This window comes from Prunus mume, linkage group LG8 (assembly GCF_029339155.1).
Source record: "Prunus mume cultivar Tortuosa linkage group LG8, ASM2933915v1, whole genome shotgun sequence".
Classification (NCBI taxonomy): Eukaryota; Viridiplantae; Streptophyta; class Magnoliopsida; order Rosales; family Rosaceae; genus Prunus; species Prunus mume.
In genome coordinates this window covers 23,041,967-23,065,221 of record NC_142705.1, presented here as the reverse complement: position 1 = coordinate 23,065,221, position 23,255 = coordinate 23,041,967, and the positions used below count along the sequence as shown (strand labels likewise).

At 34.6% G+C, this 23,255-nt stretch overlaps 5 protein-coding genes and 2 pseudogenes across 9 annotated transcripts; 4 read left to right on the top strand and 3 right to left on the bottom strand.

The window, feature by feature from the left end:
* The first annotated feature begins 2,047 nt into the window (after positions 1-2,047).
* LOC103339016 (uncharacterized) lies at positions 2,048-3,409 on the top strand. The gene is made up of 4 exons (XM_008242291.3): positions 2,048-2,554; positions 2,624-2,839; positions 2,962-3,051; positions 3,190-3,409. Exons 1-4 carry the CDS (start codon positions 2,069-2,071, stop codon positions 3,397-3,399), a joined length of 1,002 nt encoding a protein of 333 aa, XP_008240513.3. The 5' UTR covers positions 2,048-2,068; the 3' UTR covers positions 3,400-3,409.
* Positions 3,410-3,947: 538 nt separating this feature from the next.
* LOC103339028 (17.7 kDa class I heat shock protein-like) lies at positions 3,948-4,750 on the top strand. The gene is made up of 2 exons (XM_008242301.3): positions 3,948-4,080; positions 4,225-4,750. The coding sequence occupies exons 1-2, from the start codon at positions 3,972-3,974 to the stop codon at positions 4,638-4,640; spliced, it is 525 nt and encodes a 174-aa protein (XP_008240523.1). The 5' UTR covers positions 3,948-3,971; the 3' UTR covers positions 4,641-4,750.
* A 4,000-nt stretch (positions 4,751-8,750) lies between these two features.
* LOC103339030 (inactive protein RESTRICTED TEV MOVEMENT 2-like) lies at positions 8,751-10,225 on the top strand. Its single transcript, XM_008242302.2, has 2 exons — positions 8,751-8,909; positions 9,650-10,225. Exons 1-2 carry the CDS (start codon positions 8,798-8,800, stop codon positions 10,018-10,020), a joined length of 483 nt encoding a protein of 160 aa, XP_008240524.2. The 5' UTR covers positions 8,751-8,797; the 3' UTR covers positions 10,021-10,225.
* Positions 10,226-11,612: 1,387 nt separating this feature from the next.
* LOC103339031 (uncharacterized) lies at positions 11,613-13,632 on the top strand. Its single transcript, XM_008242303.2, has 2 exons — positions 11,613-11,752; positions 13,165-13,632. Exons 1-2 carry the CDS (start codon positions 11,659-11,661, stop codon positions 13,512-13,514), a joined length of 444 nt encoding a protein of 147 aa, XP_008240525.1. The 5' UTR covers positions 11,613-11,658; the 3' UTR covers positions 13,515-13,632.
* A 1,754-nt stretch (positions 13,633-15,386) lies between these two features.
* On the bottom strand, positions 15,387-15,878 carry LOC103339017 (blue copper protein 1b pseudogene; annotated as a pseudogene).
* A 620-nt stretch (positions 15,879-16,498) lies between these two features.
* Positions 16,499-21,285, bottom strand: LOC103339018 (uncharacterized; annotated as a pseudogene). 4 transcript variants are annotated; one of them, XR_016122966.1, is made up of 3 exons: positions 21,127-21,236; positions 18,741-18,781; positions 16,499-17,513 (listed from the first exon to the last, which is right to left on the bottom strand). The product of XR_016122966.1 is annotated as an uncharacterized LOC103339018, transcript variant X2 (transcript). The 4 variants fall into 4 exon arrangements; XR_016122968.1 differs by having other exon boundaries at positions 16,499-17,503; XR_016122965.1 differs by lacking the exon at positions 18,741-18,781 and having other exon boundaries at positions 21,127-21,285.
* Positions 21,286-22,376: 1,091 nt separating this feature from the next.
* On the bottom strand, positions 22,377-23,255 carry LOC103339020 (blue copper protein 1a-like). Its single transcript, XM_008242295.3, has 2 exons — positions 23,035-23,255; positions 22,377-22,749 (listed from the first exon to the last, which is right to left on the bottom strand). Exons 1-2 carry the CDS (start codon positions 23,198-23,200, stop codon positions 22,433-22,435), a joined length of 483 nt encoding a protein of 160 aa, XP_008240517.2. The 5' UTR covers positions 23,201-23,255; the 3' UTR covers positions 22,377-22,432.

Below are 23,255 nucleotides of genomic sequence, written 5' to 3'. Positions count from 1 at the left end.
GGTAGTTAAGTGAGAGCGAGCTAAAGTTCTAAGAGGTGAAACTATAAATAAACCTAATTTTTTTTGTTCTTTTAGTTTCTTCGGTTCCAAATATTTGTATTTGATTTGTTTTGTAAATTAAATAAAATTAGAATGGCAACAAAACTGAAATTTTTCGAAAAGGTTGGGTCTATAGACCATTTATTGGGCCCAAGCATTTTTTTTTTTTATTTGAAGAAAAGTAAACTGGGGCTAGATTTTGAGAAGAGTAAATATAAATTTTAAAACTCAAACCGAGACAAGCCACCCTCAAAGCCTTCTGAGCGCACTCTGATCCTCAAAACTTGACTAAGAGAAGAGCTACACTCACAAGTGCCTGCTTGTGTTGTGACTAGGACTAAAATATCGATTAAATATCAAAAACATTATCATTTTTCGGGCTTAGAATATTTTAAAACATATCCATACATATATTGTATAAATATCAATAATATCAGAAAATATTAACGTTGATAATTTCTCTCAACTTCAGCAACATTTGGCCAAAATATTACTATAATATTGCGATAATATCAATAATAGTGACATGATGACGAAAATGAAAATTTTGAAGAGTTATTTACACTAACACCCCCTGAGGTTTCTTGTGTTTTCACAAAACCCCTTCAAATCTCAAAAATTATACGAACACTCCCTGAAGTTTCAGTTTGTTTTCACAAAACCCTTTTCGTTGATTGTTTGTACAAAAATTGATAATTTTATTGAAAAAAAAAAACTTATGCAAATGACAAAATTAACCTAAATGAATTATATGCTATCTAATCTCAAAGGCCAACTTTGTCATTCGGAAATTTTTTTTGGGTATAAAATCATTAATCTTTGGATGAAAAATTAATGAAAACAATTTAAAACCTTAGGGGGTGATCTTATAATTTCTAAAACCTCAAAGAGTTTTGAGAAAAAGCCAAAAGACGAAAACCTCAAGAGGTATTAGTGTATATAACTCAAATTTAAACCTTATAGGAACTCTATGTGGTACTAAGTCACTCATGTATCTTAACATGCAACATATAAAGTGTAAAATATTATAGTAAATCATTATAAATAAATGATTGTTGTGTATTTAATATTCTTTCATTAATTACTACATATTTTCTATACTCGCAGTATTTATCAGCTCGCTATAACATTGGTAGTTGAGCAGATGTCATGCGATTCGGCAACACATCAATAGGTGTTGGAGGTATCAATAACACATAAATTAAGAAAGTCTATCTCTGGCATATAAATTAAGAAATTAGTAGAAAATAGAATTATGCCTTGGAAAACTTCTGTCATATAGCCGGTTGTGAGTAGTTCATATTTGGTGTGCTCTCGTTGGGCACAATCCAAAAAATTCTACACAAAAGACAAAATTAATACCTTAAGAAATAAATAAATGATGCCTGAACAACTGCAAAGAATTTGAATTGTTAAAATGGTATTTCTACATTGGGTATCTAGAGATTGCTTACAATGTGGCTCGAACCCAGGTGTCTTTGGGAAGGATTGGGGGAAAAGGACCGCTTGACTACTGCGGTACAACCTTAATGACATTTAAGCAATTATCTAGCAGGTCAAACTCATTGTAACACATGTATAACTTTTCAATCATCATAATGAGAACAACCAACAACAACAATGAAAAATAAAAAATGATGATGTATGAGATGGATGAGACTCCAACAATAATAATAATAATAAAATAAAACTGAAACAAAAGAATAAGAAAAAGGAAGATGAGGTTGGAATGGGGTTTGGAAAAGTTGCTAAAAAGGAGGTCAATTCATACTCATTGTCTAATAGGAAATCCACCAACCTTTGGCTACAAAACAAAATTCACATGGTTCATGGACAGCAACAGTCCGAACCATAGCACATCATCATCAACTGAAGCTTCAGTTTCCACTAGACTTACACATTGTCCACCACTATCTTACCAGCCTTTAACTGGCATGCCCAAAAAGTGAAAATCCCTTCCTTGGCCTCCAAGTCATCTGCTTTCATATAAGTCCATATAATATTGTTGCTCTACCTAAATGCTCCTCCTATGCGCAACAAAATGCTAAACATGTCAGCCCTCAATCTTGAAAGTGAATGCAAAGAGATTCATGATTCTTGGGGACAGCTAAACCAATTGGCTCTGGCTTTGGCTGGCCGAACCCGGCTTGAAAGGCAACAGATTAGAGAAACTTACAAGGCAATATATGGAGAGGACTTGGGAAACAGACTCCAAAAGGCAGAGCAAATGGCTGACAACAGAAAACAGGCAGCTGCTGCTGGTGTTGGGGTTTCACCAAAATTATGTGCAGCCTTGTCCATGTGGATGAAAGAGCAGCACGAACGCGATGCAATTGTGGCCCGGGTGGCCCTTGATGATCAGCAAGGCGACACAAACTATAGCGCTCTTGTAGAGATTTTTGTTGGTCGAAAATCAAGTCAAATCCTTCTCATCAAACAAGCATATCAGAGAAGATTTGGGAGGCAGTTGGACCAAGATATCATCCATATTGAGCCTCCCCATCCTTACCAAAAGGTAATTTAATTAATTAAGCTTGTTATATAGTAATGAAGCTAAAAACATAAACACACAATTATGTAACAGATACTGGTGGCATTGGTTGCATCCCACAAGGCACACCAAGCAGATATTAGCCAACATATCGCCAAGTCGGATGCACGGAGGCTCTACGAAACAGGGGAGGGGAGTTCAGGGCCCATAGAAGCTGTTGTACTAGAAATACTAAGCAAACGGAGCATTCCACAGCTTAAACTTACATTTTCTTGCTATAAACACATCTATGGACACGAGTATACAGAGGTAAATAACTAGCATGGTTACTTTTCTGGAATTTCCACATTTGGCTTACTTTTCTGGAATTTCCATTATCAAATTAAACTAAAGTAATTTGAAACCATGGCTAATTACTTGGTATGCTGCAGTACCTGAAGACCAGAAACTCTGGAGAATTTGAAAACGCAATGAAAACAGTCGTCCAAAGCATCTACAGACCAGCTACCTATTTCGCTACGGTAATCATCATTTTCTCTTCTATTTCCTTTTGAGCTAATGGTCTCAGTTTGGTACGAAACAAGGCAGAAGTGGGAATTAAAAAGAAAAAAAGCCTCAGACTCACAGTTTGGAACATGGTGATACTAATACTTGAGCAGATATTGTATGCAAGCATCAAGGGGTCCATGACCGATAAAGGCGCATTGACACGTGTGATGGTGAACAGAGCTGAAGTAGACATGGATGAAATTCAAAGGGAGTTTAAGAGGCAGCATGGGATTGAACTCAGAGATGCATTATGTGAAAGTGACAAAATCCCATCTGGGGATTACAGAGACTTTCTTGTTGCCTTGACGGCCTCCAAATGAACTGCCACCACAGGCTAAACCTATTATATATAAAATATATATATATATATATATATATTCTATATAATCATCGCTTGATGATGTTTTCAACGACTTCAATTTGTTTATTGATCGAATATACCCATTTCTCTTTTCATTTTTCATATTAATTGATGTACATTTTATACTTTAACTAGCTTGCACAAACACTCCGTCCCTAATTCCTATTATTACTCTTCTGAAATTTACGAAATTGATATTGTCATATAATATAAGAAGTGCATATACTGTTGTCTGCTAGATTAGTACCTTGGCTGATGTCTTCATGAAGTATTAGCATATTTTGAGGACAAATAAATTATTCCCTCCCTCAATGTATGCACCAAGAACAGAACTCCGGAAGAAGTAAACAAAAAAGGGATTTATTCTCTTTCAAAAGGAAAACCCAGAAGAAACCTTTTTGGGTAGCTTCTAAATGCCCTTTTCATCATGTATAAGATAAGGAAAGAGAGGCCCTCATTTGGCCAAGAAACTTGATAACATTTTCTTTACTTGAAACCTTAGAAAGAAAACAAAGAAGCATAAACTCTCCAATGGAAACCAAGGTTGCAGCAAACGATGAGCAGTGTTACGAGGTCTTTGAACCGTTTTGCCGGTGGAAGAAAGAGGAAGGACTTGACATTCTTGAGGTTCATCTACCAGGTACTCCTAGATCATGTTGATTCTTGTCTGAATACGTAAGCATTTGACTAACAACATAAGTGCGACAACAGAACATTATGTTTAGCGGGTTACATTCCATGTCACGTTTCTCTTTTATTTTGTTTTACTTGTTGATTCATGTAGGTTTCAAAAGACAAGATGTCAGAGTTCAAATGAACAACAAGGGCATCCTAACCATTAGTGGAAAGCAATCTATGGAAGAAGAAACTGCATCTCCACCCAGCCGCTTCCTCAAAGAGATCAAAATTTCTACAAATTGTAATACGAGTGGAATCCGTGCTAAGTTTTCGCATGGAATTCTTTCCATATCTATGCCTAAGAAAGTGCCAAACCTTTCAACACAATTATCAGGCAGCGGAGACAAGATTAAGGCTGCTGAAATTGCTACATGGTCGGCAATTAATTACTATTTACTTGGTTTAAGAAGCAAAATTTTAAGCAAGGATATGGTTCTGAAGATGGCGGGGGTCGCTCTGGGAATGGCTCTTGGAGGTTATGCAATATATAGATATCCAAAGTCAGCTTGTGTCCAAAACTGAATTAACATAAGTTGTACATCATTTCCAGATCAAATTACACTTCTTTGATTATTTTTCAAGTTGGCTGTTTTTATTTATTTATTATTTATAATTTTATTAGTTTGGGTTTTTGTGTTGTTGTTGCTAATTGTATCATTAAACTATTGCAATTATGGTCACAAAGCAGAATTTCCATCATATGAAGTTTCCAGAATGCCATTGGCACATACTGTTGCAAGGATATTGTTATTGTTATCATGATACTTGAATTTAACCCTCATTGATTTCTTTTTGTCAATTTAACACTTGAATTCTTTACAAATAGCCAATTTCATCCTTGCCATCAAGTCTTTGCATTCAATTTTCCGTGAGGATTCACGTGCTTGGCACGTGAGAAATATTTTTTTAAATCCAAAATTACAAATTAACTAATTATATTTAGTATCACGTCCTTGCCCCTCCTCTATATTTCTTTTTTATGTTGGTTTGAATACTTTAGGTTAAAAAATGAAGAGAAATTGAGACTTTAGCACACACACAAGGAGTTTCAAACCCCTGTCACCTTCATTTCTCTCTAACACCTTATCCACCATTCTACAAACAACTTAGTGTTTATATGCTACACCTTTTGATATTTATAATGTCTTTCTTTTCCTTCTCTCTTCTCTCCTCTCTTTTTTTCTTTCTTTCTTTTCCTTCTCTCTTCTCTCCTCTCTCTCTCTCGTTTTTCTTTCGTTTCCTTCTCTCTTCTCTCCTCTCTTTTTTTCCTTCTTTCTTTTCCTTCTCTTTTCTCTCCTCTCTCTTTTTTCTTCTTCTTTCTTTTCCTTCTCTCTTCTCTCTCTCTCTCTCTCTCTCTCTTTTATTTTTTCTTTTTTTTCCTTCTCTCTCTCTCTCTCTCTCTCTCTCTCTCTCTCTCTCTCTCTCTCTCTCTCTCTTTTCCTTATATTTTTTCTCCTCTCACTTTTTTTTTAATTTAAAATTTTCCAATTGTGAGTTTTGTAACATGCACGTTATTATTTATGAAATTTAATTACTAGTAGTCGCATTTTATGGTTCTTTGTATATGTTGATGTTGCTTTGTTAGTTGCTACCACTTTTTATTAAACAGGTTATTAACTAGGTAAACAGTTTAATAACCTGTTTAAGACGACCAGAACCCAACTCAACACGTTTATTGACGCGTTTATTATCCCGGCACGACACGAACCAGACACGACACAACCCATTGCCAGCTCTAGGTTTATATAAGAGTTTACAAGGGTGCTTTACAAGGAAACATATATAGTAATTAATTATGAGAATATCTCCTAATTATACAAGGATGTGTAAATTATATAAAACAATGAAGTAAATCACCTAATTAATTAGGTTAACTCACATCAACACTCCTCCTTAAGTTGGTGCATACACGTCACCAATACCCAACTTGGTAATTAACTCATAAAACACTCGTCCACATATACCTTTTGTTAAGACATCCTTTAAATGATCTTCTGCTTTTACAAAGGGTAGACAAATGATCTTGTTCTCAATTTGATCTTTGATGAAATGTCTATCCACCTCAACATGTTTAGTTCGATCATCTTGAATTGGATTATGAGCAATATCAATAGCTAACTCGTTATCACAATGTAACTCCATTGGCTTCTCTGGTTTAAAACCCAATTCTGTCAAGAAACCTCTGATCCACAATAATTCACAAACTCCTTGAGCCATTCCTCGATACTCTGCTTATGCACTAGACTGAGCAACCACATTTTGTTTTTTACTCCGCTAAGTGACTATGTTACCTCCAACGAATGTAAAGTAACCCAATGTAGAACGTCTATCTGTAATGAAACTAGGTCAATCAGCATCTATATATCCAACAACTTCAAGATTTCCATTCTTTGAGAACATTAATCCTTTTTTAGGGGCTGACTTTAAGTATCTTAAGATCTGATTAACTAAATTCTAATAAGAAACACTGGGTGAATGCATAAACTAACTAACCACACTCACAACATATGCAATATCTGGTCTTGTGTGTGCCAAATATATCAACCTTTCAACGAGGTGCTGGTATTGTTCATTATTGGTTGACAACCAGTCCATGTCTTCACACAACTTGTGATTCATCTCAATGGGTGTGTCAGCAAGCTTACATTCGAGCATTCAGGTTTCAGTGAGTAGATCCATCACGTACTTCCTTTGAGACACAAATATACTAGTTTTTAACCTTGCTACTTCAATTTTGAGGAAGTACTTCAGAGAACCTAAATCATTCATCTCAAAATTCCTGAGACAAATACCTTTTTAGCTTATGTTGCTCTCTTTTGTGGTTCTTGGTACTGTCTCTGGGTGGCTTCTGGTCTTTCAAGAATTACATTACACTTCTCCTTTATGGATTTTAAAGTACAAAGGGGATATGGTTGTTACGGAAGAGAAGATAGAGAAATTGGGAGAAAGGGGGAGGGAAGGGTAAGTATTTATTAAATTTTTTTTTTCGAAAGCATGGCTAGAGTCTAGAGTACGTATGATGTCGTTTTAGTTGGAAGAGTTGGGCTACTGGAAGAAGCTTATGAGCTGATAAACAAAATGCCGATGGAACCGAGTTCTTGGGATTGGATGGCTGGCTAGCTGGCTAGGTTAGCTTAGGAGACTCTTTTTCTGAAAATGACGCTTTTAGCCCTCATTTTGACAACCAAATTGATAGAATATCACTGTAGGACCTAATTGCAACTACTTGTCAAGTTGGCAAACCTAATTGTCCCAACAAAGTTTTGGGACTCAATTGAAACTCGAGATAAAGTTTATGGACCTCTGCAATTAAAAACCCTAAAAGCTTTATGATTGCAAATTGACTACACAAATGTTTATTTCTTTGATTTGGCATTTATGAGTGATATTGATGGACTTTTCATTATATATAAATGTGTAGGAGATTTTGATGAATAATTAAAGGAAAATGCTAGGGAGACGAACTTTAGTGACCAACTTGTGTTATATATCTAAAATAGAGGTGGGGCCTATTATATTAGTGGGCTCCACCTCTATTAAAGAGATGGTATACAAGTTGGTATCTAAAGATGGGTCTCCCTAGCATGACCCATAACTAAAAGAGTAGTCTTATACAAAGTATTTATCGTTGGAAGTTTACAAATACCAAGGGCGGCCCAGGCATGGTGCAAGTGACACTTGCCGAAATTTTTTTACTTTATATTATATAAATAAATTCTATAAAAACTTTATATATACTACATTGTACAACACATTGACATAGAAAGTGTATTTGGTGGAGTTGTTTCTAGCGCATATCCCTTGGTACAAGACAAGGCACAAGTTCAAGTCTTAGTGATGTGATTCTATTCATATTTTTATTCTTTTTTCATTATAACAACATAATTTAAAATAATTTAAAAAAAACACACGTGAAAAAAAAAACAAAGAGAAAAGACCCAACTAAACTAACAACAGTATATATCACACCCAAACAAAAAATAAAAGAGTACTTTCTTCCTTTCAAAAAATAAAAAATTCATGCCTTCTTTCTCTTGAACATTTTTTTTTTTAACTAAACATACTAATATTTAACTTTATCAAATGAAAACATTAAAAAAATTTATGATTTTTTGTTTGGGGTAAATACCATGAGGTGTCCCCACACCCTAAAATTTATGAATTTGAGTTGTGATCGTTATTACATGCTAATTGATGATAAATTTTAGTTATAAAAAAATTGTTTTATGACATTAAGTCATGGAAATTTTATTTTTATTATTTCATATTAGATTATGTGAGGGCTCCAATTTAAGTTTCGGTAGGGCCTCAAAATCTCATAACCAGTCTTGACAATAATACTCAATTATAGTAATCATTAGATTTTAGATTTGTGATAGATGGTGGGAGGGGTTATGTCACTTCTATTTTAGTATGTTGTGTTAAAAGGGCATCAGCTAAGTTTCTCCGCATGCCTTGTTTTAAAGAAATGCAAAAGCAGAAAAGAAAGACAGGTTAGGAATATGAAACATGCTAAGAAATATTCTCTTTTGGACCAACCTACACGAAACCTGTAATTCCATCCGTTCCGGCTATATATATATATATATATATATATATATATATCTATGTGAGAGAGAGAGAGAGAGAGAGAGAGAGAGAGAGAGAGAGAGAGAAGAAAAGCAACTTAAGCGGTTGCCATGGATTCCAACGGTGAAGTCGTTAGCATTATACGTTCTTATGAGGATTTCATGCCTTACTGCAAGTTCCAAAGAGAGGAACAATACGATACATACCAGATTCCTCTCCATGGTAATTTCCTTTTTTTTTTCTTTTTTTTTTTCTAGATATCCTTGTGTTTATTGTTTGTAGTTCCTTTTATTATGGTCCGGACGTGATGCATTGCTTTATAAGGACAATATGCTTGAAAATGCTATGATAAAAGGAACAAAAGTATCTGAATATATAAGCTTGGAAAGGTATTAGTTAGGCTTGTAGGAAAGTGATAGTGGAAATTATGGTACGTATTTAATCGCCAAACATGTGTAATTTAAAAGCATTTCCGTCGGCTGTGTTAAAAGAATTTCCAAATTCAATTCAGCGATCCCCAAAGTTCGGTCATCCATTTTAAATTGGGGAATTTAGATGAACAAAGCCATCACCTTACGTGCTCAGCTTTGACGTTTTGTTTAAAAGCCTACATTTCTTGCTGATGTTTATTAACCATCACAGAAAGGTCAATCGGATAATGTACCCACCACCCGAGTTCGAATCCCTCAACGTGTAGACTAGAGTAGTATCATTATCATCTTGTCCAAAAAAAAGAGAAGAAAATAGAGTACTATAGCTTGCAATTTACAAATCAAAAAATCAACTTTTGAATCTAAAGAATAAAGCTTCATTAGAGAAGAATCGAGGAAAGCGCAAAATATCATCTAGTGAGTCTATAAAAAGTTTACTCTCATTAATCTCTCTGAAGAAATTGAGTTACTTATAACTAGTTTTGGAAAGTAATGATTTCTTGTGGTATAATTTGCGTCGGTACGTATTAGGTTTCAAGATTGCGCAATTCAATGTATGCTTGAATGACGAGAAAGAGACCATAAAGATTGAAGGCCAACGTCCTTTGGATGGAACCAGATGGAGTCGTTTCCGCCAAGAATTCAAAGTGCCTTGTGATGTTTATAACACCAAGGATCTTGATGCAAGGTTTGGTAATGGCGTTCTTTCAATAAGGCTGCCAAAAAAGAAACCTTCAAATGACGCATCTGATTCAGTTGTCAACAAAAGTTTGCTTTTGAGGCTGAAAACTAGTAAAATGGCGATCCTGAGAATTGCAGTAGCTGTTGTTGTGGGCGTGTTCGTTGGAGCTTACGTAATCTTCAAATGCTTGCCATCTAACCACGCTATTGAGAAGCACTAATCAATTAAAACTCGTATGAGTTCATATCCATTTCTAGTTGCATGTACTTGCTTTATACAAATGGGTAATAGTACAAAATATAGCCTTTGTTTTATGCCTCGGTCTTACTCTAGCTGGTTCTTTTTCTTTGGGGTTCTATGGCTGTGGGTCCTCTCATAATCTAAAAGTTATGCGAATCAATTTTCATATAATTTTTTTTTTTTTTAATACAAGCTATAGTGACTACAATAGGGAGCAGTGGTGGAGCAGAAACCTTTTACAGATGGGCACCTTATATATTGAAATATATTTTACATATCATATTAATTATCTACTCATCAATATTAGCAAAAGATATTAAATGTACTTCGTTAAATATACACACTAAGAAAATTCAAATTATAGTTTATTACTTCAGTTTTCATTTATGCTGCAAAATTTTCCTACATTAACAATCTATAGAAGCCATATCATTCTCCAAAAAAACGTCATATCACTATTAGGAATACATAATCATGAAGGGTTTTTAACATAAGTAATTCCTGAATTTATTCCTGATTTTTAATTTCATCCTCAAATGTGTTTTTCAAGGTTATGAGGTCTTCCAACTCTTTCATTCGTCCATATTGAGTGCTTCGGTCACATTCTGTCAATTTGGCTATCAATTTGAGGGTTAAAACAAGCCATCTTGCCTAAAATATTAATAAATAATGAAAATTTAAAGTAAAATATAAATTGGAAAGAAAAATAAACCAAATCATCCATCTACATTTTCTGTGTAGCGATATGAACAGGGTTGGGGTGGGTATGAGGATGAGATTATGAAGATGAGGCTGGGTTGGGAGGTCACCTCTATTAAATTTCAGTGAGACGGGTCAGCGACCCACTACTAACAACATTGATATGATCCCTAACTTAACCACTTACAAAGCCTAGTAGGTGTGAGGTTTTATCACAAAATGCTTCGGTGATATTAGTATTGAAACCATTCAATATATCTTGTATTTTATTTAGTCAAGTTTCCGATATGAGAATTATATTCTTCAACACGCCCCCTCACGTGAGACCACCACATAGTGAGCCACACATGGAGCCAATTGTCAACATCAGAGTCAAACATTCAAGCCCAACATGTGAACACCACATATTGGGTAAAGAGTGTGGGTAAACATTCAAACCTAACATGTGAACACTAAATTTGAGTTGATTAAATATAAATTTCCCTTAATATTTTAAATAGAACAAATTGAAAATCACTAAATTTGAGTTGATTAAACTAATAATAAAGCACTTTTGACAAATCAATTGGCTCTTTTTTAAATGATATTTCTCTCCGTTAGTTTATTTATTTTATAAAGGTTTGAGGTTTTATTTCCTAAATCAAATTTTTTTGCTAAAATACGCATGTTACATGTAAATTCTATTTTAGAGTATAGTATCAATAGACATGTATTCTTAACTTCCACTTATGCTGTGTAAACGTGAGCGAAGGAAGGCCCATATATATGCGAAAGAGCTACCTTGCTTTCGAAACAAAGCAAACGAAAAGAAAGGAATGATTCTATTACCATTTGGTAAAGTCTATATAGTTTGTTTTGCTAGAGCACAATTAATATCTCTCTTCCATAAGAAACTAGCTATTAATGTAGGCATCCTCCCATGGACGCCAAATCTAATTATTACGATTATTTCGAACCCTTTTGCAAATGGCAAAGTGGGGAAACCAGCAACACCCTGAGAGTCCATCTCCAAGGTAAATATACTTTACTCATCCCTTTGAAGTTTTGGATGGACAGAGGTATATATATATATATATATATATATATATATATATATATATATATATATATATTCTTAATTGGCTATGTAATTAAGGATCAGGATTTCACAAGCCCTAACTTTGCAGAAAAATTTACTTGCAACCGAGATAGCAATGTTTTGCTATTTCCTACCAATAATACTATGACACGTGAAAAAATTGCTAAATTTAAGAAATAGGCACTAAATACTTTGATTTCTCGCAACTGTATAGATTGTAGCTAATTCGGTTGAAACATCAAGATTTTGTTAGATTTTATTTCTTTTTGCGGTTTATTGTTTGGCGGAACTATGTAGGTTGGAGTGGGCTCTAGCGGATTCCGAGCTTCTATATTTAGATTTCATGCATTTACTTGCATTTTGCAAAATCTTGACCATCCTAATAATTTAACCGTTTAAAGACATGACATGTTAGCAACATAATTGTTTAATTTTACTTTTCATTAGACAATTATTTAATTGTTTAAACAAAAAAATAATAAAAATAAAAGAAAAATATCCACTCCCTTTCTACAAAAAGTGAGGGGGAAGGGCTGTTGGTTTCTTCACGAAAGGTGAGGAGGAAGGAGGAGATGCGAGGAAGAGAGAGAGAGATGGTGAATGGTATAGTGGCTTGGGTGGTGTTGTGTTGGGTTGGGTGGGGAGAAAGATGGTGGATGGTATGTCTACTTGGGTGTGTTGGGGTTGGTGGGGGATAGGGTTGGGGAGGGGAAGCTGCATTTCAGTTTTTTATTTTATTTTAGAGATTATGTGACTTTTTAATCTTATCTTTTAAGTTTTAAATTAAATTTTCCAATATTTGAAGTTATTAGATTTTTTATAATTAATTTTCTCAAAGTTTGATGATGTGTCTTATTTTAAGCGGTTTAGATTATTAGAATGGTCAAGATTTTGTGAAATGTAGGTAAATTCGTAAACTCTAAATGTAGAGGCTCAGAATCCGGCTCTAGCCCAAGGCAAGATTTGGTAAAATACTGATTTGGTGCAAATTTGATAAGATACCCCTACTCCCACATATATTGGCCCAACCTTCTTAAATTTTATAAGCTACGTAACTCCCACAAAGCTGCAGCCACTGACTGTATTTTATTCCACGAAGTCAAGAAAAAACAAATTGTGCCCAGCCCTACATAAATTCCTGGTCCACCCTCTCATATTCCGAATTATTATTATATAAGTATATAGCGTGATTTAAAATAATCTTTCTTAGTCAGTGGGGAGGTTGGGGGTTAAAAAGAGGGATTCGGATTAGAAGAGTTCGTATTCATCCCAACGTATAAAATAAAATAGCAATCTGATCTCTTTCCAATCTATGAGTAGATTTCAGTTTCCTCTGAACTTTTGCAGGCTTCCAACAGGACCAAATAAACGTGAAGGTCAAGTTTGGCAAAATATTGATCGAAGGAGAACGTGAATATGTTTTGGAAGGAACCTCAGCAACAAGATGGAAGCGCTTCAGCAAAGAAATACCATTTGAAGGAAGAGAGTACAAGCTGTGCAATATGAAAACAAAATTTGAAGCAGGTGTTCTTTCTATTATTCTGCCTAAGAAAGTTCATAAAGCAGATCAACTTGGCCTGAGTAAATTAGTCTCAACGTTGAATGTTACGAGGACTACTGTGCAAGTCATGCTAGCAGTTTCCATGGGGTTGGCTGTTGGGGCATATGGAACATACAAATTAATATTCCCAAATTAATATTTCTTTTTGGTGTTGATTTTTTTTAAATTTTTTTATTGATTTCGGTTGTAAATGTAGAGCATGTATAAGCTGATCAAAATTACTCATCAATATTGACGCTGAAAAGTTCATCCAATATGCCTCGAATAAGAAACAAAATTGAAGACCGCCTATGGTCGGCTTACAATATTCACTATGTTGCTAATGCAAGTATGGTCGGCTTAAATATTATGCTTTGGTACACATCAAGTAGCATTATATTGGAAGACAATTCATTGTCTTAATCCACGAATTGTGGTCTTTTAATCATATGAGGACTCAAGTACTTTGCTTGATCAAGAGCTAAAACTCTAGCTTATCGGATTATCTCTTGTGCAAACCTATTTTAATTAAAATCTAAGAGCTAAAAGACTTCCTAATTCTATATAGATTGAAAACAACCTAATCTAATGCAAATAGAACACTTGGCTGCTCCTTGATGGGCAAGGCATTCGAGTAATGCATATATATAGTGGTCCCTTCCATTGAAGCAAAGACAAACTCGCATAGTTTCTCACCCCATCTAGAGAGAGTGTCAAGGTGCTGTATGGGTGAAGAACCTCTATTTCCATCATGTCGGATCAAGGGTAGGATTAGGGATATAAAATAAAGTCTAGTTAAGATTTACATATATTATATTGGCTTATTTATTGTAGTGCCCATTGAAACTTTGGTCAAATCTCACTTTTCTCCCTGAAACTTAAAGTGACCTAGAGTGCCCTCTTGACCAAGTTTGGTTGTTTCACTTTGCCCTCACCATTATAAAGTTTGGTAACTTAAAAATTCTGTTAAAAATAGACATAGCACGAATGGGACCCACCCTTTTGCTGAAATGTATGTCATATAAGTGTCATATGTGAAAAAAAAAACCTAGTTTAAAATAAATAGGAAAAAATATATTTACAAAATTACTTTCTTCTCTCTTCTCTCTTCTCTCTCCCTCTTTTTATTTTTTTTAATAGTAAATTTAGGTTTTAGCCAAAAAAAACCTAAATTTACAATGGTATTTTATGGTGCAAATTTTTGATAAATTTTAAATTTGAATTTCGAATTTTAAAATAATTCAAATTTTTAGTTAATTAATTAATTACACTATATATATATATATATATTAATCATTCTTTCAAGTCAACCCAAGGTCAAGCCCACAAGTGCAAACTAGGGCCACCAAGTGGCCCAATCAAAACTAATCTACTTGGATGACCTAGGGTTATAAAGATTAGAAATGTTTTATAATCTTTCATCAATGCGGAACTACAAGTTTCAACACAAACTTGCTTAAAAGCCATAGCTTGCAAAACCAACAAGATCGATGTAGCTTGCATACTTGCTTTACATTTAGCTATCGTGCATTTTACATAAATAATATATATCTTTACTTGTTTCTCATTCGTCAATTTGTATAAGGACTATCGAATGATAGAGGCTTCAAAAGTAGAGCGTTGAATTGCAAGCGCTCTAGTATATTTGAGGAAGCCTTAGCTAAAAACTCAAGTACTTCACTGTTATTTTCCTTAAATTATTTAATATTGGAGACTTCAATTTTACGCTTAGAATAGACACATGGTGAATCTAACAAACAAACAGACGTAATTGTCTTTGAAATTCTATCAATAAAAATGCATCTTACATGATAAAACGGTGGTAGAACAAAAACTTCAAGTGCCCCACTATACGCAATTCTAGTTATTGAACGTAAAATTCAGAAACCATAAAATGTACGGTGTTCTTTTTTGGTTTTTGCAAAGTAATATTGTAAATTACTCTAATGTAAATCGAACTCGGATGCAAGCGGACCGAAGTAACGCACATCTCTATAAAATATGGGTGTTTAATTAATTATTGATTTTATTATGTGGATAACGCTGCAATTGCCGTGATTGCCATGATGACGGCCATGAAAGCTTGATATGAACCAGATGATGTGATGCCACGAACAGCAGACGACTCATCGGAGACGGTAATGAAGAGCTTCATGCCCAACTCACAATGATCCTTAACAGAACAAATGTACCATTTATTTCCAGAGATCTTTAGGTCTATTTTGTCATTTCCAGTGGAAAGTGGTGCTTCGTTTTCTGTTGGCTTAATGCATTCCTTGAACCCAGTTCCGTTCACCTTGAATACATTGTGATTAGGAGCCTTGTAATTGAACACTGTAATTAAAATGTAAAACCAGTCACATTAAGTTAATTTGGTTCTCATATAATTAACTGCATACAATTTGCAAATGTACATACCTAGTGTATCACCAACACGAAATACTTTGTCTTTGGCCCAAGCTTCGTAGTCAAAATTAGTTTTCCAGCCGCTGTCATCTCCGACGACGAATTCTTTCGCCATGGCGATCGTAGGAAGAAGAACCACAAGGATGGTGATAAGGGTGACAAATTTATTCCATGCCATTGGAAACTTTGATAACATATGTGTCTGTTTTAACAAGCCTTTTATTATTAGCTCTCAGTGGGTATAGCATGATGAGATTGAGGTACGCATAGGGTCTATTTATAGTAGTTTAAGTTGAAAAATTCATCCAAAGCCTCGAATTAGAGACAAAATTGACGACCGCCTATGGTCGGCTTACATATTCACTATGTTGCCAATATGGTCGGCTAATTATGCTTCAGATGTAAATCTAATGAGTGAATGAAACGAAAGAGCTGGGTAAAATATGTAAATCTAATGCTTTGATCAACATAAAAAGGATTGGAAATAAAATGTCTAAATTATTATTTTTATTACCTGCTTACAAGAGAGAAGTTTAAGTATTTCATAAAAATAAATAAATAAATAAATATATTAAAGATGATATGTGTTTTGACACAAGCGATATTGTGAGAGGGGATTTGAGACCTCAAGTATAAGGATAACAGTTCTTAACCACTTGAACTATCAGTCTCTTGCAAAAATGATGCGTGTTGATTTAATATTTTAAATTTGAAGATGGTCATACCCAAAAAGCATACGCAAAAAAGGATGATATATCCATTTAATGAGATTCCCAATTTCGTATGTGCAACTTTTGATTGAGCTAGTCTTTCGAAACCCTATATGTGCAACTTCTTGAGACAACCAAAATCGTCACACGTACTGCGACAAGTAAAGTAAACAAAACCATCTAAATACCAGATGGAAGAAGTTCCTCATAATCAAAGAGTTGATAGCAGAAAGTCCCAAGCACCAATGGAAATAATATTCGAGAAAGCCGTCCACATCCCAAAAGGCTTAAGCTCATAGTGATCAAAAGCTGACAGATGGACTTCATAACCGACATACCCAATAAGACACTACATCTGTCAAAACCACCTGAATCTCGTCCAATCTCCTCTAGTTATTCAAAGCTCATCCTCCATCCTCAAGTACTCTCCAATATCTGTCTGGTGAAGTACCATAATTCCATTGGGGTCCAACTTCCTACAATCCTGGGTAGACTTGGCCGCAATCCCAAAACCCAACGGGACATCTGACATTGAAAACACAACCACCCCATCACCGGGCACAATATTTTCTGTAATCCTCCCCAAACCACCTTTCAAAACATGGTTTCCGTATAAGAAGGACATCTCGGAGGTAGGTTTGAGCCAGACCTTGTGTTTAGCATTTGAGGCTAATGAACTCAAACACTGAACAGTTAAGTGGAAACTGCCACCGTGAGTGAACCTACCAATACAAGTCCCGAGAGACACTAACTGAGTCCGAGATATATTTGTAGCACGCTTTACTAGTGATTCGCTAACATAGTAGACCTTGTTTTTGTGGAGGCGGAAGCAGTAACGGCCTGAATCTGGGTCTGGACCTTCGTGCGAAGGGTTCTCGACGATGTTTTTGAGGTTGTTGCCTGTGAACTTGAAAAGCTTTTCGAAAACTGCTGTGGTCTCAGTCTCATCTAAAGGTCTCATCTTTGTCCAGGACTTGAGGAGGCCTTTAGGACACAGTTTTCTGAGTCCGCGCTTGCTCCTCTAGTGTTGCTGATACTCCCTAGGCAAAGCACCATTAATTAATATTTATACATTTGTCAAGATGCAGAGGACCACTGGAGCATGGCTTCACCAGAGAACAGTGACAGAACAGTTCAGACAAATGTATTCATAATCATTTGGGAGAAATTTAATCAGGCATGATATATACTCTTTGAAAGTATGAAATAGTTGAGTTAGATTGGTTTGACAAACAAATGTAGAAGTTGCAAGAAAGATAAATAGCTCCAGAATCATTACCCAACCAAGACTGGCAGCACAACAAGACATAGTAAATACAATAAGAGCTTATCTCATATGGTAACCATGAAATTCTCCCCTTTTATGATCAATATGCATTAAAATAACAACTCAAGTGAACTCAAATAAGCGTAAAAGGGGAGATTTTCATATAAATGATTGGCCCTGCCCAATGTTGCAATAAGTTGGTCTTGTTATTCTCAGAAAAATAAAATATAACTGCAAGTTAGCTGTGATCATGATACAATAAACAAAAGATAACTGAACTAATTGAAGAACATCTATACAACTAATTCTTAGAAAACAACTGAAATCCAAAAGCTCTGATACCATGTTAAAGTCCAACTACTAACAAAACTCAAAACGCTTAAGTCGTTTAAGAATAAGCCAACACTAATGGAACTCTGAGAGATCTAAGCAAAAGGCTCAAATACTATTTAGTATCAGCAGTGGATTGGGATGGAACTTTAAAAGAAATCCAAAACCCCATAATTATGACACCATAGAAAGAACAAACCACCAATGACACACCCAAATTGCAAACAGAAACAAACCCGGTTACAGTGGTGTACATCAGCAAGCGCGAATCAACCCAGTTGCAATGCTCAAACAGAAATAAAAATTGAAGCAGAAAGTCCTAACTCTCAAAATCATAATTAGAGAGTAAAAAATTTCAATTAAGAGAAAATCCCTGAGTTCACAAAAAATTCGAAAGCCAAATCAATGAATTAGTCCAATACAACTTGCCATACTGAGCAAGGTCATGGTTTTGACATAGTAAAAAAAGAGAAACTGAAACAAAAACAAAAAAATCAAAACCCTACAAATTTTGAGAAAACAAAAACGAAGTGGGTTGTAGGGCTCGCTTAGCTACACACATACACAAGAATGAATAAGATACAGAGACAGAGGGTGAGACCATGAGAGAGAACATGAGAGAGACTGAGAAACTAACATAGATATATTATAATTAAGTTTTAGAGCTTACCCTAAACCCAAAACCCAGAGGTGGTGCAGAGAGGAAGATGACTTGCGGAGAAAGAAAAAAACTTTGAATGATTAGGTATGATCAACTGTGTTGGGTGTAACATAATACAAAACATATAAGACAATTAATATTTGACATGTTCACATTCAGATTAGAACATAATACAATCCATAAGTCTGAGCATGGGCTAAAGCCCATTGGGACAAGAAAATCATGACGCAAAATTGAACAACCAACTTGAGTTTGGACAAGAATGTGATAATAAAGCATTGCATGTGTGTTAAAGTATTGTCTCTTTGTGTACTGTTTTAAAATGTCAAACTTCAGAGAAATATATCAATGACATTTTAGAATTAACTCGTGCATGAGGATTAGAAAGAGTGTGCTAAAGGAAGCCAGAGAGCAAATGTCAAGTCAAATTATCCCATGAACGAAGTACACATACAAAAGAGGCATGCACAACATAGTGGAAATAATCCCAACGCATTAACTGTGAATCAGTACATGGGTAACTAATCAATACACAGGTAATGATCCTATTTTCTGTTTTAAAATCTAATCTATAATGCTTAATGCTATAATAGTTTTTAAGTGACAACTGAACCAATTTTTGACTTTTTGGAAAACCAGACTGACTACTTGGCGTTTTTTATAGGAAGCAAAGTGGTATACCTTTTGAAAAATTCAATTCAATGCATATAAAACACTTGAGAAACTCAATTCTAATCTAGATTATGATGAGCATTAAAATTATACCAAAATAAATCACCAGCACTATACAGTGCACCATAGACTTCTTAAAATGAATTGGGACAAAATACATGCACTAATTTCCAAATTAACGTGCAAATTTTTAAAATGAAATCAGAGCAAACTTACTAAACTAGAGTCTAAATCATCCTTTAAATTATATGACCATATTCCCGTTCCTTAAAAGTGAAACTTAGAACCCAATTACCTTTTTTCAGTGCACCCAATGAAATCTTAAATCAAAATGAGGGAGAGATAAATAAGATGAAATAAAAATATTTTTAGAAAACAAAAATAATTTTAAAAATGAGACAAGTTACAACTCAAAACATTTGAATAAGAGAAATTAAAAAATCCCAGACAGAGGCTTATATAAATTTGGGAGTGGATAAGTGAATAGAGGAATGGGATATTAAGGAAAAGTTTTGGTTTAAATGATTTTGTATTGACTGCCCCAGCAGGCTGAGGATAAATCCCAGACGTTGTGGAAACCTCAGAGATACAACTACCACTTTGGTGACAAATATAAGGAGCCGTAGGCCATTTAGTAGTCATTATAATCTTCGGTGTATAGTTAAAACTTCGTCTATTAAGGAAGACAAGGACCCATGGACGGCACAATCTGTGTCTTAGCTAACTAGAAGCATGAGACTACAAATCAAACTTCTAAGCATAAAAAAGGTATCAAGGATTCTCTTCTACAGAATTCATCTTACAAAATATAGAAGCAAGCTTCAAACATATTAAAGCCAAACAAAACGAAAACCAAACAATTGAAAATGTGGAAAATCAGTAGAATACAAATGCAAGAGGACAAATATCGAAAAGCACGGTACAATGCACTTTAAAACAGAGAGAAGCAGCAAAAATCAAACAACAAAAACAAGCAGCAAAAACCCCATAAGCAGTAACAATAGCTGAAAAATAAATCGGCCGCCATGAGCAGTACCCATTGCACAATAAAGAATTGATTCCATTATTAGAAGATGGATACAAACACACATCTAACAAGAAGCCAATACCCAAATTATATATGACAAAAAGTGAAAAGCAAAAAGCCTTTATAGAGAAAAAGAGATACATTAATATCACTTAACACCAAAAGGAAAATATAAAGGAATACTCAGAACTCCAGTCCTTTAAATCCTGGAAAGAAGAAAAAATAAATCCTCAATTCCCCTTCACCATTCATCCTCGCTAAACAGGACTCATCAGGGGTCTCCACTAAGCTTAGGTGCAAGTGTGATTGTTATAAATCAATGTGGTCACAACTTAGCATTGTCCCATATCATTCATCAAACAATGTTCTTGTAAAACCTAGTTTCAAATTGCAATAAGTTGACGACTCGCAATGCCCTTTGTGATGGTTAAACTTAAAACTAAGTTAAGCTTTTGGAAAGATAATTTAAATCTCTACAATGTTGAGCTGAATGAAAGACATAAGGACCCATGTATTTAAATCTCTTCCCGCAAGTAATTAGAATAAAACAAAATTCCTATTACCCAATCTCAACTCCAGCAACAACCAAAAAAAAAACACCTTGAGACCAAACTTAATACTAAAAACGCCAAATCAAAATCACAACCTGCCAACAGAAAAGAGAAAGGATATAGCGGAGAGAAGGAGGAAGCTCACCAGAAGAAAGAGAGCAGATTGAAAATCAGCGAATGGGAGCTGAAGGTTTAGACAGGGTTTAGGGATGAAGCACTTTCGTCTCAGAGCGAACAACAACCTAGGACGGAGAAGAAAGCTTCACTGTCGGATGGAGTGAACGGCTAAGATTAAAAATTGATCTTAGCCCATTTTAATATAACTTGACCCGTTTTGTATCCACCCCTGTGTTAACCATGGGCACGGGTTGGAGAGCTCTTTCGTTAACCGCATCAAACTTTCGATAGACCCATTTATCTTTAGTTAATCGATCATTAATTTAACGGGACCTATTAATCAAGTAATAACTATTTCACATAAAATAAGTTCCTCAACAAATATTCGAAATTATCCTAATCAAGGATTTTTAAATTTTTTTAAAAAAAACTAATAGTTCTATTTATCTAAGTAAGAAATCGAAGAAATTAGATTTAAAGTTCCAACCCGAGGTGACTTCACTCACCCTATGAATACTAGCAACAGTTCCTTTTTTCAGCCACTTACATGTTGATAATGGCTAAATAATAAAATAATGCATTAAATTTAAAGTCCGATTCTGTACGGGTTTCCATTGGTAAGAGATATTCTCACTTAGTCCTTTAACTAATATTTTCGATCCATATTGAATCGGTAAAATTTCAATAAAAATAATAATAATTTACCAAACTAAATGATCGCTTCAGTACAATTGATATGCAGATTTTTTCAATATATCTTCAATGGGTTCTTCCATCTTGGTAAGTTTTTCTCTTTTTTTTAAATTCAATTTCCAATTTTAATTGTTGTTGTTAAGTTTTTATAATTTAGGGTTTGGGTGAAAACTTTTGTAGATTGTTATATATGTTTTATTTTTGCAACTTGAATTATTAATTAGTGTATATGATTTTTAGTGTCTAGTATTTCTTGTTAGGATATCATGTCACATGATGATAATAGACAGACAAAGAGAGGAAAACTATAAATAAATACAAATTTAGCCTACCCGTATAAAAATTCCTGGTTCTGCCATTAGTTAATAACATGATACAATTGATCCACACAAAAAACAAAAACAAAAAACAAAAACCAAAAACAAACAAAAAAACATGATACAAGAGCAGATTCTGATGTGCAATTACATCAGTATTGCTAGCTCAGCATCTAATACAGAACGAAATTCTCTTATTTTATTTTCCACAAAATTATTATAATTATAGAATTAAAGAAAAAAACAGTATGTTTTATTAATGTATGTGTCTTGATTTGGTGTATTTTTATGCATACGCATTTGGGGAGGAGTTGAAGATGAAGATCAGGCAGCAACAGCTATGAAAACTCCAACAATGGCGGCCATGAAGACTTGGTATCCAGAAAAGATGAAACCACGAACAGCAGAGGATGGAGCTGGTGCAGGCGGACCCTCCATAACATTGATGGTAAGTTTCTGGCCCAAAGCAGCACAGTGGTCTTTAACAGAACAAATGTACCATTTATTTCCAGCAGTCTTTAGCTCTATTTTGTCGTTTCCAGAGGTAAGTGGTGGTTGATCATTTGTTGTTGGCTTAACACATTCCTTGAACCCAGTTCCATTCACCTTGAACACATTGTGTGGGGGCTGGTAGTTGAACACTGCATGCATGCATAATATATAATGTTCATAAATTAATTAATATTCATGGATATATGTAGCTTTGAAAGAAAAAAGGAACTGTGATCACGTCAAATCTGATTTTTGTAAGTTAATTACTAATTATGCTAAGAGTAATGTTTGTTTTCTAAACAAATGCTTAGTTTCAACCACTCGTTTTTACGAAATCAAATGGTTGAATAGTCTAAATTCACGGTTTAGCAATATAAGCATCTTAAAACATCTTCTATATTATGATAAAAGTATAATCGGAATGTATATATTACCTAGTGTATCACCAACATGAAATACTTTGTCTTTGGCCCAAGCTTGGTAGTCAAAATTAGGTTTCCAGCCGTTATCATCTCCAACGACGAACTCCGTTGCCATGGCAATTGTAGGAAGAAGAATCACAACCATGGTAATTAGGGTGACAAACTTAATCGAAGCCATTGGAGCTAATTTGATGTACCCCTTAATTATTAGAAAATTTTTGTGTTAGCTCTCT